Here is a 19,001-nt window from a genome sequence, read left to right as displayed (position 1 = left end):
GCATGAGGAAAGTGGAGAAGAAAGAGCAGAATTACTTGGACTTTAGGTGACAAGGTATGACATAGCAGCATCTCTTCACATCAGACATTTTGAACCTACACAAATATCACCATCTTAAAAGACATCTTTGGGCATTTTTCAATAAATCATATTACAAAACTTCAGGTTTAATGTTTTCAAAACACATTCAATGGATACATAAATGCATGTTTGAGGACCATTCAATATATTTCAAAATTAGCAGGTATCCCAGTCAAAATCTAATAATCAACACATGCAAGTTTTTAAATAATATGGTATTGAGTCAAGATCAATGAACATGCAGGTGCATGAAATGTAATAAAATACACCCATACTTTTATTCTGCCTTTGTAAGGGTTTACAACTTAGGAGAAGACTCCCACAAGATGGTAAAACACCCAAGTGTCCCCTGGGCAACATCCTTGCCAATGGTCAATTCTCTCAGACCAGAAGCAAGTTGCTCCTGATAAGAAAAAAAGATCTGCAACATGGGATATAGATCTACACCATTCCAGTAGTTAAAAATGTAGATCTTGATGCAAAATATTAGTTTCAAAGCCTTATATATCTCAAAAGCTCACCAAATAGTCATAGGTAGGGCATTCGTTTAGATGCACATTTATATCTTGAATAAACAATTATTTACAGTATTGCTACTCAAAGTGGTGGTCTCTGAGTAAGCGCCAGTCACTGAGTCATTGTCAGCCAATGTTTGGCACACTGGGAAAAGTAATGGCCATTCTGCCACATCAGACAGCATGAGAAGCACTAGTTTATGGGTCTGGAAATGAGGACTGCACTTGTGTAACCAAATCCTGGTCTTAAATCTAGCGTGCAAGCTGTGCTAAAACCAAGTTTCATTGTTTGGAATATAACAGCAAGCTATGGTTTAATAACTCCATAAGTCTCATAAACCCAATCCCAGTTCTCCCTCCACTGTCCCCAAAGAAGGGTCTTTCAGGGAATGAAAGATTCTGGGTAGTTTAAAGATTCAGCTTCTTAAAGCAGTGGAAACTGAGAAGCAGCTGTGCCAGATGCTTTTGCAAAAGGTCAGATGGCTGAAAAGGAATAGCATAGATCTCTAAAATGTACATAGAGCCTCCCACACATGCCTTCCAACCCAACCTATTTTTTATTTTTCACTCTAGCAAATCCTTTCCAACTATGAGTTCCTTCTTCTGTCTGTTTGTTTAATAACCAAAGTAGAGCCTGATTCAGGCAGAATGAAAGGTGACAGATTCCTGCCCCAAGTATTATAACAATCCAAAATTCACCACAGAGGAACCAAGGATAAGAGAAGAGATTAAGAGTAGGAGAATGTGTGACTGTCTCAAGGTGAATCTACACTGTAGAATTAGTGCAGTTTGACAACACTTTATCAGTCATACTTCAGTGCTACAGAATCACTGTAATTGAGTTCTATCTACTTAGTGTTTCTCTGATGACTTACCAAACTATAACTCTAAGGATTCCATAGAATTGAACCATGGCAGCTAAAGTTATGTCAAACTGTATTGCTTCTGCAATGCAGATAAATCCTCAGTTACACAAACGTATATTTGGTTACAGACTTTTTAAGTAGCTCCATAACATTAATGTTAAAATGTATCTAATTCTCACACATGCACTGTATTTGTTGTTGTTTGAAACAGAAGGATGTTTTGACATACCAGTTAGGATCCTGTGGTCTTTTTTATTGCCACTATCTTTCAAATTGTGTTAGGCAGGAGTTTGCATCATGTTATACTGTAATGCTGAACTGGATAAACAGTTTTGGTTTGTTTGCTTAAGATGTCCTCAAGCCATGAGGGAATACATACAACGATATATGTTTTGCACGAAATGACTGGAAGGGGCAGGAAAAATTCTACTAATTCATGTGTCTTGATCCCACATTTCTGCAAACAGTGCTTTTTCTTTTTCTTTTTGCCCTAGTAGCTGCATGAGAAAACAATTTAACTGAAGAGAAGAGTAGTGTTCTCTGACTTGTTTGTCCCAATCTATGCATTTTTGTTCAGCTAAAGGACATTGGAGTCCTGGTCTTCAATACTATTTATTAAGGACTCTTTGTTCCCAGTTTTTATGATAGTGCTCATTGATTCCTTCCAAACCAAGAAAGTCCAAGGCAGGCAAACACATTCTAAAAATAAAAATGTAATGCAGATTGGCTGCATAAATCTGCAAGGAGATCAACATAAAATGAAAACTAGTTTTCAAAGAGATTTAAAATGTTTGATTCCCAACAACAAAATAAGAGATATTTGAGCTCATATATAATCCAATGATACTAACTGGAGATGAAGAATGGTAACATATTTGTCAATTACTTTTTCTCACTCAAGACAAGTGATAGTCCCATGAGTGACAGTGTGAAATGCAGTTCATTTGCATGGCATAAATGCAAACAGATGTCTGAAGCTTAGATAGCTTACAAATACTTGGTGAAACTCTTTAGAGATGCAATGTTACTGAAGATTTGCATATGGCCCTGGGAAAAGCAGACACATTAAAAACAGAATTTGATAATGGTTTTAAAAGATAATTTTAAGAAGATTATTAAAAACTTTTATGTTTACACTAGCTAGTTTATTTTTCCCTCAGCAATATATTATTTAGCGCATGAAATTAATAAATTGTGAAATAACAGATATTGCCAGAGGTGGGCCATTATGTCTTTTCCTCCCAATTTCTTGTATTAGAACTGACAGAAATTGAAATCTGTTTGTTTTTAAAATGAATTTTAAGGCGGTTTCTGTTCTTTAAACAAATCACTCATCTCACTGCTAGCCATGTCTTCTTTTCATTATTTAGAGAACTGAGCATTAAAGGAATTTTACAGGTTTAGCGTGAGAGTGCCTTGGTTTCTCACTGGAATGTGTTCTATCTTGGGAGAAACCAGTTTTATAGTATTCATCCACTAAAACCTATTTGTGCTACTGGCAAACAATATCTCACATTCTAGCCTTTTCTCAGTTTCTTTCAAATGCCAAATTGTTCCCATCATTACTCATCCAAACACTTTTCAAGAGAGTTTCCTTGCCCATTTTTATCCCAGGATACATTTTGCAAATCTTGTATTTATTCCATCCAACATTCCTTCCCAGTTAAGCTGGAGTCCAGCTTTATATGACCTCATTCTACTTTGTCTCACACAACCTCCAGCTCTTCCCTTGACAGCTACATAGATTACTAAAGTGCAACCATATAGTTGATGGGTCACAGTCTCTCCTAGCATGTGTTGTAATGTGAATTTTCCTCATGGAATTTCCTATACTGACTAGTCAACTTGTATCTCCTCCTTCTGTGAGCTAGGGAATAGCCTCAAAGGAGTCAGCAGATCCTTTTTATCTGGGCACTTTTTATCATTAGGTACTTCTCTATTTACCAAGCATGCTGTATATGACTTGACTTACACTCAAAAGCCTGACTTGATCCTTCTTTATGGTCTTTCACTGAATTGGAAGGACTGATCTGAGGGAGAGCTCTCCTCAGGTGCTGTTCAAACCCAAATGAGCTGGAAGAGATTATCCACATTCATCAAGAGTACAGCAGAAGCCCCTAGAGGACTGAGGAGGAGAAAACAGGAGACTTTTAGGGTCACTCCTCATGTTATAAAAATATGAAGTTGTATCCAGAATTCTCATAAGTGGAACTTTCAACAAAGGGAAGAGGTGATTTTCAGCATTTCTTCTACTCCATACAGATGCTCATATTAATATAGTGCACGGAATGTTTACTCTGAATTATCAAAGGATCTTCAATTTTTTTTCTCGTGTCAGGAGCAACTTGAGAAACTGCAAGTCACTTCAGGTGTGAGAGGACTGGCCATCTGCAAAGATGTTGCCCAAGGGATGCCCACATGTTTTGATGTTTAACCATCCTTGTGGGAAGTTTCTCTCATGTCCCTGCATAATAATAACATGTGAAGAGGCTAGAGGGAAAATCAGCAAACAATTACCTTCCCTATCACTGTTATGAACAGCTGCCCTCCACTGGGTAGTCAATTCATTTGCAACTCTTTTCTTTTCATAGAGGGGTTACTATGGATCCAGTCCACTGTTGCTGTCTTACAGTCACTTTCATACCTGAACACATGTAACATAAATGCAACTGGCTCCAAAGGAAAACTGGAAATTGCAGAAATTGGAGGTGGTTACTTCTTCATACCTTGTTATTTCTGATACCAGGCATTTCATGCATTTATATGAGGTAGGGAAAAGCCTCAAAGGAGCCAACAGATCCTTTTTATCTGGCTGTCTCATTAGGCACTTCTCTATTTACCAAGAATGCTGTATATGTGTCTTCATATACCTCCTCTCTGAGGATAATCAACCTTTCATCTAAACTAGCCTCATAACCCCTGGAAATCTCAATAAAAAGACAGATCTCTATTATAATTTGGTTCAGAGATATTAAAGAGAAAAGAGGAAAACCAGAATTATTGAGCCTGGCATTCCTGAAAGCAAGTGTATAAAAAGCTTATTCTAATAAATGAGCTAAGAATAGGTTTGTTTACCTCTTGTCTTTTTCTTTCTTCTTGGCTGATGGTCTGGGATAAGCCATTTCTCTTCACCTGAAACAAATTGCTAATGGTGAGTTTCTTTTTGTTAACTCTTTTTTGTAACCCATAATTAAGATTTTCATTGACTTGGTTGAAATCAATGACAGCAATTTTTTCTACCTTTAGCATAGATCCATGGCAAACATCAAAAATATTACAATACAACAAAATGTAATAACATTCAATAGTAAGTTCAAACAACTTGATCTACAATATGTATGTATGCATGTGTGTGTATATCTCCCATAAATCCGTGTATATTATCTTAAAATCTATGGCCAAGATTCTAAAACATGAGCTTCAATATATAATGTTATGATGCTGGAGCTACAGCACTGAGAACTGAATAGATGCACAACAGGGCCCCATTCAAGATGTCCCATTGTGCATCTTGAATGGAGACTCCGCCACATAACAGGACACCAGGCAAGATGGATTGTAGTGCAGCCTATGATGCAAAATCTTGGGCCACTCCAGCAATTACAGTACACTGGCTCTCATGTGAGAAGACGATCTGGTACAAAGTCTGGTCCCAAATACTGATGCATGTTTACAGTGACATTAACATATATGTATTTGTTTTGGATCCTTCCATTCTCCTATGATTTGGACTCAAATCAACTCCCAACATCTGGTTATAAACCAGATACAACTAAAAACACGATTTAAAAAATAATATGAAGATAACTGAAATAAAAACAGATAACAGATGCAGGAGGTGGGAAAGACAAGTCCCTCCCACTGAAAATCCCTTACTTCAAGTGACAAAAGACAGCCTGTATTTTTAAAAATGTGTCAGTCGGAAAAAGAATAATAGAAAGCAGGCCAGTTTTGTTCCTTTGAAAGGAAATTCCACAACATGGAAATAACCATCTTGTCCTCTCCAAATGTGCCCAAGAGGGTGGCTCAACCAAAAAACAAACAAACAAACAAAAAACCAGGTATCCTCTGAAGATCTTGAAACCCTGGCAGGATCACATCAGAAAATGCTGTCCTTTAGCTAGGCTGGATCCTGTATGTTTGTGTGTGTGTGTGTGTATACACACATATATATAATGTTTAATTACAACTGAAGGTCTACTAGAGGAGTGCTTTTTACTGTTACAACTCTCTGCTGAGTTTCAATGGTGATCTAATATAGCTAAGTCTGATTGGCATCATATAGACTGCCATGATCTTTTCCCCAGAAGTAGCAGAGTTGCTGTTCTAACCAAAGTTGTTAAAAATTGCTCCACTTTTATACATTGGTTACCAAAATTTACCAAAGAATCATCACTTAAAAGGCTGGGCAAAGTGAAGAATACAATTCCCCCAACATAGGTAAAAGTCTAACTTTTTGGTCTCATACAGCTCCTACCAATACTACCTCTACTTTATCGAGAATATGTAATTTACAATATGTAAACATGCTCCACACTATTCTCATATTATTCAGCCCACTCCAAACAACTATTCAAGATATTCACAGATTTATCACAGCTTTAGAAGAAGACAAAGAGATTTACAAAATTTACCTGCTTATTCATGACGCATGTCCTCTACAAGTTCCATTACAATTCTTAGAACAGGGTGTGTAGTGCTGAGAGTGCTCTAAATCTATTTGCTAGTTCCAAGTAATAGTAGATCCACCAAAGGTATAGAATTTGCTAGTTCTGACTTGACATTCAAGTGATTCAATGGGTTTTCACAAGTTGGGATTTGCAATTGGATTTAGGCCTAAATTTGTACAAACTGTATTTCACTGTTAAAGATTGTTCACTTTAAACAAAAGCTGCACATGTAAGATACTCAATTCTGTATATCTACTTTCCATTTTTCTACTCTTGACCTGTCTATCTTCATCACTTTTACAATAAAAAAGAATTTTGCACTCTCACAATGTTTCTCTACTAGGAAAACATGTTCTAAAGTCTCTTCTATTTTCCTATTATATTCTGAGATAAAATATTTACTTAGGACTGGTAAGCAAATGCCAAAGTATTCTTGACTCTGTGCCAAGAGGAGCATTCGGTCAGCAGATTCTCCTTTTCTATCTAGGCTCAAAAACAAAATTGCTACCTGTCAGTGCGAAAACAATCCCAAAACAAAAGTTCTGTCCAAAGCATAAGCCATCACATGCTTAAATTGTGAGTTAATGCAAGCTCAAAGATATGAAAAGCTTACAAATGCTTAAGTTTACCCTTTATTATGCAGTCAAAAGTCACTAATTTGTTGACTACACTTCTTTTCTATAGGAGCAATATTGCCCTGCTAGGCAATTTCAGAACATAAACACAACTATGTTGTCACTTTAAAGGAAAATGCTATATTATTAGAATGAAGTATTACTACAGAAAAAAAACACAATACCTTTTATTGAAATATGTTTGGACAGTCCTCCCAACAATACTGTTCTCAGATATGGATATTGCCTTAAACACACACACACACACTTTTGTCTATCATCTTATCCTGGCTAAGAGACCACAAAGAATCAAACTGGGAGGAGCCAAGCTTCCAAGTACATTTCCACAGTAAGAACAGGGCCTCCCCAGATGATCTTAACCTCCTAGAGGGCTGCTAGAGGGAGATATATTCAGACAGGTAAGCTGGGCTAGAACCATTTAAGGATTTATAGCACTTTAAATTGTGCTTGGTGCAGACTGGCAGCCAATGGAGCCGACATAACAGAGGAATTGTATGCTCCCTTTTCCCCAGCCCCAGTGAGAAATCTGGCTGCTATCTGCTGGACTACTTGAAGCTTCCAAACAGTCTTCAACCCCACGTAGAGCGCGTTGCAGTAGTCTATTCTCGATGTAACCAGAGAGTGGACCAATGTGGCCAAGTCTGACTTCCGAAGTTATTGGTGCAACCGGTGCAAAAGTTTTAATTGTGCAAAGGTTCCCCTAGCCACCACCGACACCTGAGGTTCCAGGCTCAGCGATGAGTTCAGGAGAACTCCCAAGCTGAGAACCTGTGTCTTCAGGGGGAGTGTAACCCCCGTCCAACACAGGCTGTAACTCTATACCTTGTTTGGCCTTTTGACTGACCAGGAGTACTTCTGTCTTGTCTGGATTCAATTTCAATTTGTTTCAATTTGTTTGCCCTCATCCAGACCATCACAGCTGCCAAGCACTGGTTTAGGACCTGAACAGCTTCCTTAGCAGCAGGTGGAAAGGAGTGATAGATAGAGTTGAACGTCATCTGTGTACAGATGACATCGAACTCCAAAATTCTGGATGATCTCTCCCAGCAGCTTCATGTAGATGTTAAACAACATTGGGGACAGTATTGAGCCTTGCTTAAGACTGTTAGGGTTTTAAAAGGCCAGAAGTGGCATCACTGCAGACAGAATAGAGGGAAAGTTCTTGTGGGTTTTTTCGGGCTATATGGCCATGTTCTAGAGGCATTTCTCCTGACGTTTCGCCTGCATCTATGGCAAGCATCCTCAGAGTAGAGGGAGTTGGTGGTTCTTCTAGGTTCTTCCAGGATGGACTCAGCTCCTGTCTTTCCCCACCCTACTCAGAGAGAAGGGGATGATTCATTTTTAAAAAAAAGTATTTATATTGACCTGTGAATAAATCAATCCAGTTTTTTGTGAGTCAATTTTGACTAAATTTTCTAGACATATTAATGAGTATACACAAAAAGTTACACAGCATTTAAACTGAGTTAACGTTATGATATATGAGAACACGATTGCAGCTTAAATCATAGAAATGTGAATTTGAATTCTATTATCACACTTGCCCGAATCATTTCAATCTAAATTGTGGGAAAAAACTAATTTTAATTTCATACACAGTTTTCACTAGCCCAGCTGGTCTAATGAGGGCCTTCGTGCTCGATCTAGGTTTGTCTCATCATTATAGCGAAAATAATTTCCCCTTCATTTCCTTGTGTGCTTATAGCTCAAGTAATCTGTCACTTGCATATTATCCTCCCATTCCTGCACATCGAACGGGAAAGCACAGCACTTAGGTCTTTAATAAAAGCCACAGAACTGTAAACAATGAGAGCTTTTTTTTTTTTAAGCCCCTACTAATTGTATCACATCTCAGAGGGACTCGGAATTGTTATCAAAAGACTTTCTGTTCCCATCCAATGGTTCTTTTTTATGGAGTCAATTAAGTAGGGATAAGCAAACAGCAAGATAAAAAAATCTTACACAAAAGCAGCAGCAATGTTGAAAAACATAAAAATGTATTACAAGGAACATAACTACCCCACACACATTGTATCAAGACTGTATATATCCTGCATATACTTTAAAGATACAACTATATAGAATACTAGCTGTACCCGCCACGTATTGCTGTAACCAATCTTCCCTCCCTTTCCTTCCTATTCCTTTCTTTCTTTCTCTCCTTCCTTCTCTTTCTCTTCCCTTCCTCCCCCCCCCCCACCTTTTCTTTCCCTTCCTCTTTCTCTTCTATCTTCTTCCTCTACCTATTGTTGGACTGCAACTCCCAGCAGTCCTCCTGATCCATCTACCAATTACCTATCTCCATCTAATCTATTTCTCTGGAGGATTGCTGGGAGTTGCAGTCCAAGAATAGGAAATTGGAAATATGCAGGGATTGGGATGCTCTTAAAGAAATCCAAGGAGAAGAAAGCTTGGAGCTTGGAAGCAGTGATCATCCTCCTCTCCTAAGGAGAGGAGGATGATCTAGGTAATGCTGGGAGCTGGTCTAGGTAATGCTGGGAGCTGTAGTCCAGAAGAGAGTGTGGATATGCTATTGTGTGTTTTATTTACCAGGGGTAGTCATTTTTGCACATGCACTGTAGCGTCTTTTTGCTTTTTTGGCTTGTTTAAGTCCACTGTGTTTTTCAATGTTTTTATGAGTGATGGTCACTTGTTGGCCTATTAGGTGTATGGTGTCAATTCGTCCAGTGGTTTTTGAGTTATGTTAATCCCACAAACAAACATTACATTTTTATTTATATATATAATTTAAAACGTTAACGCAAACAAAATACAATTAAATATACACCAATAAAAGACAACATCAACAGCCAGCTAGACCTTCTTCAACAGCAGACTAGTCTAATGCCAAAGCATCCTGGTTTAAGGACAACAGTAGTAGACCGAATTAGTTTCATTTGGCAGAAACAGAGTCTGGAAGCAGCCAATAAGAAGACCCTTTCTGACCTCTATAGAACAGGGATCCTCAAACTAAGGCCCAAGGACCAGATACAGCCCTCCAAGGTCATTTACCCAGCCCTTGCTTAGGGTCAACCAAAGTCTGAAATGATTTGTAAGCACACCACAACAACAACAACAATCCTATCTCATCAGCCAAAAGCAGGCCCACACTTCCCATTGAAATACTAATAAGTTTATATTTGTTAAAATTGTTCTTCATTTTAATTATTATATTGTTTTTAAGTGTTTTTGCACTACAAATAAGATATGCGCACAGGAATTCATTCATTTTTTTTCTTTCAAATTATAACCTGGCCCTCCAACTGTTTGAGGGACTGTGACCTGGCCCTCTGTTTAAAAAGCTAAAAGACCCCTGCTATAGAAGATGTACCTAAAATATTGGACAGATAAAGAAAATATCTTGGAAAAGGCTGACATGGTAGAATCCAGTCCTTCAAACGATCTAATTCGATCTGAAAGTGTTTATAGGTCATAACTACTAGACATTTGCATTTGGGACTTGATCAGTTTCATGTCCTGGCTTTTGGTGGGGACCCCCACCCGTTTTCCTCTGAGTCTCCCAAAATTGGGAGGTCAGATATTTGTTTTTCATTTTGGGGGTCAAAAAATCTGTTTTCTTTCGGCCCAATACTGGACCCTCCTGCCTTTTGTATCAATTGCATTTTTGTTTCAGGAAGGGCCTTTCCATTTCGTGCCATCCGAATGGACGGAATGAAATGGAAACACGACTTATATGAATGGGACAAATTTCAGGCCCATGACTAACTACCACTCCAAACATTGGCTGTGTGCATACCATTCTTCCAGACTTCAGGAATACATCGGATTCTAGTGGCAATTGAAATGCCATTACTACTACTTCACTTAGCAAGCAAAACTACTTCACTTAGCAAGCAAAATTCAATCCACAAGCCATATATGGTGTTCAGCAAATCTCGTGGCTTTGATATTTGCCTTGCACTGCATAATTGCCTTTTAAATTAGCAAATTACATGGCTTTGTAGGTCACAACTGCATACCCAGTTCCAATGATATGATGTAATGTATTTTCCACTGAATAAGTTCATAATGATTCACAAAACTATATCCGAAGAAGTACATCTTTCATGTCCAATTTTTCCAGCCACTGTTATATCCACACATTCAAGTATTACACACTACAATCTAGTCATATATTCTAATATTTAAATTTTCTTTCACCCACGAGAATGGAAGCATTTATTTTTTAAAGGATAATACGGAATTACAGCCAAGAGTTTAAATCATATATAACCACAAAACTCGGAAGTGCTTAATCAAATTACTCTGGTAACCACAGCTGACTACAATACACAAACAAGAAAGAGGACTTTGACCCCTTAGAGCTTAGTGTATTATTTGCTCAACTATTTCTGTACCTATGAAACTACAGGGAAACTCATATCTGTATCAAATGCTAGATCGTGCATGTATTTGATTCAACCACAGCTCCAGAAATCCTGAAACTACTGGTTATATAGGAAGCAGCTAATATATAGATCTCTCTGACAATTCTACCCAATGTAACAGTGTGGGAACCATCTACATGAAACTGGCATTGATACTGCTAAGATTGCAAATCAGATTAAATGCTAGTGCTTCAAAGCCATGCACATGATTTCTAACACCCTGCTTATCACCCTCTTTGAGCTTGAACAATGCTGCCCAGCCCTCTCCCACTCCAACACACAGCTCAAGAGGAGATAACAACAACCATGGCCCGGAACCAAATACCTGAACTAAACAAAATGTGGGCAATTTTTTAATTGAAACAACCAAAGAGCAAATCATAGTTTCAGATAGACCCTGGAAAATGTTCTTTATCAGATCACAACTTTAAGAATCCCCTAATCATTTTCATTACCAGGACTAGTTTTTCTGGGAGGTAGACAACAACACCAAGCAACAGCATCAACAACAGCAACAACCTCTTTCTTGACTTTTGGTTTCTCATTCTATTTCATTCCATGGAGCCCCTGGTGGTGCAATAGATTAAATCCTTGTGCCAGAAGGACTGCTGACAAATAGGTCAGAGGTTCGAATCTGGGGAGAGCAGGTCGAATTCCTTCTGTCAGCTCCAGCTCCCCATGTGGAGACGTGAGAGAAGCCTCCAACAAAGATGGTAAAACATCAAAACATTTGGGCATCCCCTGGGCAACATCCTTGCAGACAGCCAATTCTCTCACACCAGAAGCAACCTACAGTTTCTCAAGTTGCTCCTGACACGCACACACAATCCATTAAGTCACAGTTAAAATTAAGCAGTTTCTTAGATGGGACTGGGTCTCCCAGCTGTCTTTTCTAGTTTAGATTGGAGGGCAAGGGAGAATACAGAACAGACAAAATGGGGCTCAAACAAGTTCTTCCATATTGGATCAAAACATAAATAAGCATTAAATCCAAGCTTGAACAATGTCAGAAGAAGGTTTTAGAAGAAATCTTACTGTGAGATTAATAGAAGCATCTGTGAAAATGAGGCAAAAAAGAGTTTGTTGTAGCCAAAACCCATATTACAATTTTAGTTATTTATTGAAAAAAATATAGAACAACTTTCAAATGATTTTTTTTCTGTGTGATTTATAATATAAAATATATGACAAGATATCTTCAGATAAAATACCCTTCAATATTCCAGAAAGATTGAGAAAACTTCCTAGAAAAAAAGGAAATTCCAACATGGGGAGATTTCATGCTTAAAATGCTAATCTAGTACACTATCTTTTACACAATGAACTAAATAAATATGGAAACAACAATTCTTATGTATATGAAAGAAGGATATGAAAAATTTATTTATATGTTTATATTATATGTTTTAATGGTTTTTATATATATTTTATATTGTCATGTTGATTGTTTTTAATTGCACTTTTATGAATGTCTGGCATCAAATTGTGCCAATCTGTAACTTGCCTTGAGTCGCCGTATGGCTGAGAAAGGCGGGCTATAAATATTGTAAATAAATAAATGCCACTGAATTTTGCACTTTTCCTTAGCTTTATCTAGGAATTTTGCACAAACTCAGAGCCCTCTGAACTCAGCACTTTTATTTTATCGTGTGCTCTCTGGGCTTGTCCCTTTGTAAGCCGCCCCGAGTCCCCTTGGGAAGATGGAGGCGGGGTATAAAAGTAAAGTAGTAGTAGTAGTAGTAGTTGTTGTTGTTACATCGCTCTTCTCACCCCAAATGGTGAGAAGAGAGGCTTACAGAGGCTCAGAGAGGCTTACAGTTTGGCCAATTCAGTGTATAAATACATCAAGTTAAAACAAAACAGGTAGTTCTAACTTCTAGGATAGCAGAGAACAGGCCTGTCCCCTCCTCTATGTGGCAGCCCTTGAGGTATTTAAAGACTATGATCATGTACCCTTCAATCTTCTCTTCACCAAGCTGAAAATGTCCAGTTCCTTCAATCTCTCCGCATATATTTAGTTTTCTATACCTCTTATCATCCTCTGAACTTGCTCCAACTTGTCAATTTTCTGTTTAAAATAAGACACCCACAACTGAACACAGTTCTCTAGATGAGGCCCGACCAGTACAAGTACAGAATATAGTGGGACTATTACTTTCCTTGATTTGAAAGCTATGCTTCCATTAATGCAGGCTAAGACAACATGAAGTAGCATAGTGTTAATAAAAATAAACGTTATGCTTATCCTCCCCATTTTCACAGTACATATTTTCATTAACTCTCTCCATATGGCTATTTTATTTAAAATGCTTCAAGGTCTCCCCTTCACTCCAATAAAACCCTGAAAGCAAATGCTTTTATAACTCCCAGCACAGTTAACTTATATGAATTGTTTGCCTAGAAACTATGACTCAAACGAAGTTAGGAATGCAGATCCGGCAGCTGTACCTTTGTCAATTACAACTACTGAGTACTAACCACATGTACCTAACGCTTCACTTTGGGAGGTAGTTTGAGGGCAAGGGGTTGGCTATAAAACCTCAAGCTGAAAAGGACACTGACAGATAAAGAGGCTTGCTTACAGGCAAGGCTGCATTCCAAATTGGATTTGGGCTTTGTAACACCATGACACTTACCGCAGACAACTGACTCCATGTTGATCTCAAAGGTTTATATTGAATAACTATTTTTTCATTTGACTTGTGTTCTTTTGATTCCAACTCTTCATCAGAATCTATATCAAGAGCTTTTTCTTTGTAGTTCTGATATAACACAGCATTTTCTGGGGGGGGGGGGGAAACACAAAAGAAAATCGGTTTGAGAAGAGTTTCTAAATAACATAATTATGCATCTCAAACGCTGAAGACAAAGACAGAGTTTTGTTCAAGACAGACAATGGGCTAGCATACTACACATTACAGCAACAATAGATCACTGTACCACCACCAAAAAAAAGAGAGATGCCTTCCATCTGAATTCAATAATAGCTAGTGTTCTTTGTTAAGAGAGAACCAAAATCAGTTGTATTCTCTCTCAGCTTCTGCTTGAATGAATAATGAATACAGAGATTTGGGTGAACATTTGATTTGACTAGTTAATATGAAAGGTTACGTGGTGTCCCGGCAACCAATGAATTAAACTTCTTCATATGTTCAGTTTTCATTTTGACTATGACAAGTTTCTAAACCTTATGCTTGCAAAATTAGGGTTGACTATCTGTGGGCAGTGCCTGGTAACTCTCAGGAGAACTCTGAGAACACAGAATTTAATACTACACAATGAACCCCAATGGATACATGACATGTGTTATATTATACAAGGTAAGGGAATACAAAATGTCTTTCCTTGGGTTGCATAATTTGCACTACTATATCCAGCTTTCCTTGCCATTTAAAATATAATGAGTACAAACAGTCTTATTTTTTAAAAAAAGTGATCCAAAAGCTAGATAATCTCTTAGTGACAAGCTGCAAAGCCACATCAGTTCTAAAGATTAAAATGACTGCAAAGGCAAGCAACTGCAGGTTTAAGTCCCAAGTATCTTAAATTCTCCACCAGAAAAGCCAACTTCAGAAGACATAGTACCCCAACTTTGGCAGCCATAGAACTCCATGTTCTGGCACTGGAATGAATTAATCAGCAAAATTTGGATTGAACCCTAAACATAAACTATAATAAGAAATATTCAAGAAAACGATACTTTGAAGCACTGAAACAAACTTTAAAAATATCACTGCAGAAAGCTCACTGATCTACCGGGGTATTAAGATTTCAGTACATAACAATTCTGTGTTAATTTTGTATATACTTCCCCAAATCAAGAACGTAATGATAGTTTCTTATATTACAGAAGTCAGCAAGGCTTAAAAGGAACTCTTATGGCAAATGCCTGTTGTGGTTTTAGATCCCGACCACAAATGTACTGCTCCCCTCATGGAAATAACCCTTTGTAACAGTCATGGTGAAACAAGCATTAAGAAGAACTAACCAAGAATGCCTTAGTTTACTCCCAATTTAAAAAAAGAAAATGGAGATGATTTTATTTCAGATTCTGCCTGCAAAATGACTCAGTGTGGCAAAATACATTCCCATCATGCTTTGCGATGCCATCACTCACTTATAAGATACAAGGAGCAAGTACATTTTTGTCACTTGAGTTTCAACTCGTTTACTGTGTCACCAGAATGCAAGCGGTGCTCTGACATTTCCCTGCAACAATTCAGACAAAAATTCAGAATTTCAGGTTTCTTTGTCTGGTTCGTGGTAAGGGAAACACCGCAGCTGTATTTGTGTTTGGGGGAGAGGGAGGAATCCAAAAACAATGGAGCAAATATTTGTGGTTTCATTAGTTTCTCCTTCTGCAAGCACTAATATGCTGCTCCTAATTGACAAGCCAGGTTTTACATGAATCCTTGGCTTATCATGTTGTATAACCCTTGCTGATGCATACCTACAACAGAGAGACATTCAGAAGATACCACAGAGAGAAAGTTGATATATGACATCTGAGCTAAAATGTTATAGGGAAATTTTTAAAAAGGTGGGGGGGGGGGCTGCTTTTACCTTAAGCATGAACACAAATCAGCCGTAAAATGTTAAAATAAAACCCCTACTGTAAGTAGATTGAACTGTGTTTTCCATCTTGCAATCATGCATGCATCTAGTTGTAAGAATGATATATCAAGTTTTGCAGGAATTGATTCCAAGTTATTTGCATATGATCATTATGTACATGTTGTATGGAATTCTTTGCTTCTGCTTTATTGATTTTCTTTGCCAAGTGGGAACAAAATCCAAACACTATCTGCTCACTAGGCACTCAGTCATTCCTTTTAAGATTCTTGTGTCAGAGCTCAGCTGTTAATACCCTTTACAGCCTGGATTGAAAGAGTCTATAAACTGTAGGAAAATATGTGTCATATGTAAATATGTAATGCTATAACAGCACGTGGTTTGACGACTCTGCCAGACAACTAACTTTCTGGCAAACGAATAAGAAACTAACAAGTATATGCACTATGCCAGCTCAGTATGTACATCATAGCTACAAGAATATGGTGTAAGTTTCAGAGTTAGAGAAATGAAGCTTTTAAGACGGAAATTAAATAAAAACTGGCATTAAGAGCCAAAGAAGATAAAGCTTGATAAATTTATAAGTGCAGTGAAGCAAATGCTGCAAAGTTCAAGGAAGTATTTTAATGCTACTGAAAAAGAAACAAAAGGACTCATAAAATGTTTGAGTGGGGAAGTCTAGTTGGTAAACAATAAGTAAACTATTGCTTGGAAAATTTATCATCAAAGGAGTAGGGAAAAGCTTGAAATATTGTGATGACAAACATGCCTTTTTGATGGACTTGAGAGCCGATACAAAACAAAGCAGATGCAAATTGGGAAAGGGCAAGGGGAGTAAATCCAGAGATAACCCATTATAGCCAAGACTGATAACTCCAACAGTCATGGAGAACCGAACAGCTACACTACCTGTCAAGAGAAATGGCAGCAAGAGGCAAAGAAACAACAAATCATTCTGCATTGGTGAAATCATTTATTTTGCAAACAGTATTTTTACAATCATAGTCTTCTTAAACAAAAGCACAGGGAATCTATAATCCTTCCATTGTTGCTGAACTAAACTCAGTATGCTTCATCACTGGCTATGATAATTACAACTGGTAGGTCGGTAAATTTTGGAAGCTATAGCTCTCCCAAATTGGTTCCCTAATCTCTGCCTAAATATTAAGAAAACCCCAAAAATTTCATTTTCTAAAATCCCATATATTTTATAATTTTTAGAAGTCCATCCCCAACAGAACAGAAGACCGTTTGCATCTCAGTAAATATACACAAAGAAATCCATTTAGTTATGCCTTAGTACAAAACTTTCTTTGCAAAATACACCTTATTTGTTTCCTTCTGTGCCTTCTGCATCAAATTGTTCAAAAGCACTAAACAAACAACCTGAAAACATTCTTACCTTCTCCATCAAAGGTCCCTTGTCCTTTCAGCATTTTCTTCTAAGATGAAGAAAAAGGATGGTGGATATAAGTATATGTAAGAAAAAGAAATGCCACAAACAAACGTGAAAAAATATTTTCTCATTAGTAAGACATACTTGCAGTCTCTCCCACAAAGTATTTATAACTCTGGAAAAGTTGAAATCATTTCAGAGCCCACCAAAACCACCACAAAAAGATACACATATGGACTTGCTGTCTCCATCAAAATAATCAACTAACTAACAAATAGAGGAGTTCCACATGCATATCAGGTTGCATCACATGGTACATTTGGGTTGTGAATAATTTTTCCTTCTGAATAGAACAAATTATTTTGAAGGAAGTAGACAAGTGGTTCATTTTTGTAGACTTTAATAAATATGCAAGTGGTTTCATTAATCCGTAATTATTTTGAAAAGTCCACAGCTTTTGTATAAAACACCATTTGTTTTAAAACTGTGTACCGAGAACTCTTTCACGAAGGACATTTTATTTAAATGGATGTACAGTAGTATAACAAACATGCCATGGAAAAAAACCACACAAGAATTAACTTCACTACATCAACATGTATTTGAGTACAGCCATACTAATTATGGTTAGTCCTGGTGAGTTCTGGAGTGCTTCGCTATACAATTTTAAGACATTCACTATTTAGATTTTAAATTAAATATGTTGTTAAAAGTATACCTAGCTAGAGAGTGAGAGCTACTGTGGTGCAGAAGTTTGAGCACTGAACTATGACTCTGACATTGCTGTATGACCTCAGGGCATTTACGACATGTGATGACACTTTCACAGTATTTTCTTGCTAAGGAGTTCAGACTGCATTTGCCATTCCTTCCTCAGAAGTTGAGAGAGTGTGGGTTGCCTAAGGTCACTCAATGGATTTTCCTGACTGTTTGGGTATTCAAATATCAGTCTCCAAAGTTGTAACCCAACACTCAAACCACTATAGCACAATGACTCTGAAGACCAGGGTTCAAATTCCCAATCAGTCATGGAAACCCACTGGGTGACTTTGGGAAGTCACAATCTTTCAGTGCCCTTCTACACTGACAATTAGTGTGGACCCAATCACTCAAAACTTAAATATAAAAAACCTACTTTTAATAGAGACAATACCAAAAATATGTTTCTGCATCTCAACCATACAAATGTGCTTACTTGGACTTTCCTTGTTATGTTTATCCAGAATGCAGCTAGATGCAGAAGGAATGTTTAGGTTTGGTAGAGATGTTTCCTTCACTGCTTGGTTTGTAGGTTTGAAACATTTTTGGAAACAGCCAAATGCAATGAGAGATATAATAAATAGGACCATGCTAATAATTCTGTAAATACAATGATGTTAAGAAACATTTAAGGAACAAGAAGCAGTTTCTTATGTGACACTTTTGTACACGTCTATATGGAACTGAAAGACCAGGGAAGTTTATCTGTGCATATCTATACTCCGAAATTAGCAATTCCAAACATCCTTATCAGTACACATTCTGGGATCGGCACTTGTTATATTATTCACAAAAGGTTCATGCAAAGGTAATCTTTCTAATTACTATAAAAACAGAAGGTAACTCATCCCACTTCTCATGCTTGCAGTACACAACACACAACCCACTGAAATTGTGTTGATTCTAGAAAGATTCTCCAGTGTTCAGCATAACTCCCATGAAACCTCAGTCCATGGATAAATGAAGCCACAGTCCCTTGGGTCTAGAGTGTACTATATGCCCATGTAGTTATAGATCTGGCTCAAAGCTGATGGTTCACAGTAAGCAATAACTCAACAAATGTTATACCGATAATAATTTCACAAAGTTCTAGAAAGCTTTCCTTCAAACAAAAAGCCA

General features: G+C 37.5%; 1 protein-coding gene across 3 annotated transcripts in view; it reads right to left on the bottom strand.

Annotated features, from left to right (window-relative positions):
* Positions 1 to 19,001, bottom strand: part of ARHGEF26 (Rho guanine nucleotide exchange factor 26) — an 83,265-nt gene that overhangs the window by 54,625 nt on the left and 9,639 nt on the right. For all 3 annotated transcript variants that reach the window (XR_009631010.2, XM_060767676.2, XM_060767677.2), the window contains exons 3-5: positions 17,130 to 17,169; positions 13,792 to 13,937; positions 4,538 to 4,594 (exon numbers count right to left, since the gene is read on the bottom strand). Coding sequence is in view for 2 of the 3 variants with exons in the window: in XM_060767676.2 (XP_060623659.2) it covers positions 4,538 to 4,594; positions 13,792 to 13,937; positions 17,130 to 17,169 (243 nt within the window). In the remaining variant the exon portion in view is untranslated. The remainder of the gene's footprint in view (positions 1 to 4,537; positions 4,595 to 13,791; positions 13,938 to 17,129; positions 17,170 to 19,001) is intronic.

The sequence above is a fragment of the Anolis sagrei genome, chromosome 3, assembly GCF_037176765.1.
Source record: "Anolis sagrei isolate rAnoSag1 chromosome 3, rAnoSag1.mat, whole genome shotgun sequence".
NCBI lineage: Eukaryota > Metazoa > Chordata > Lepidosauria > Squamata > Dactyloidae > Anolis > Anolis sagrei.
The sequence above is the reverse complement of the archived record's forward strand: the minus strand, read 5'-3'. Positions and strand labels throughout refer to the sequence as shown.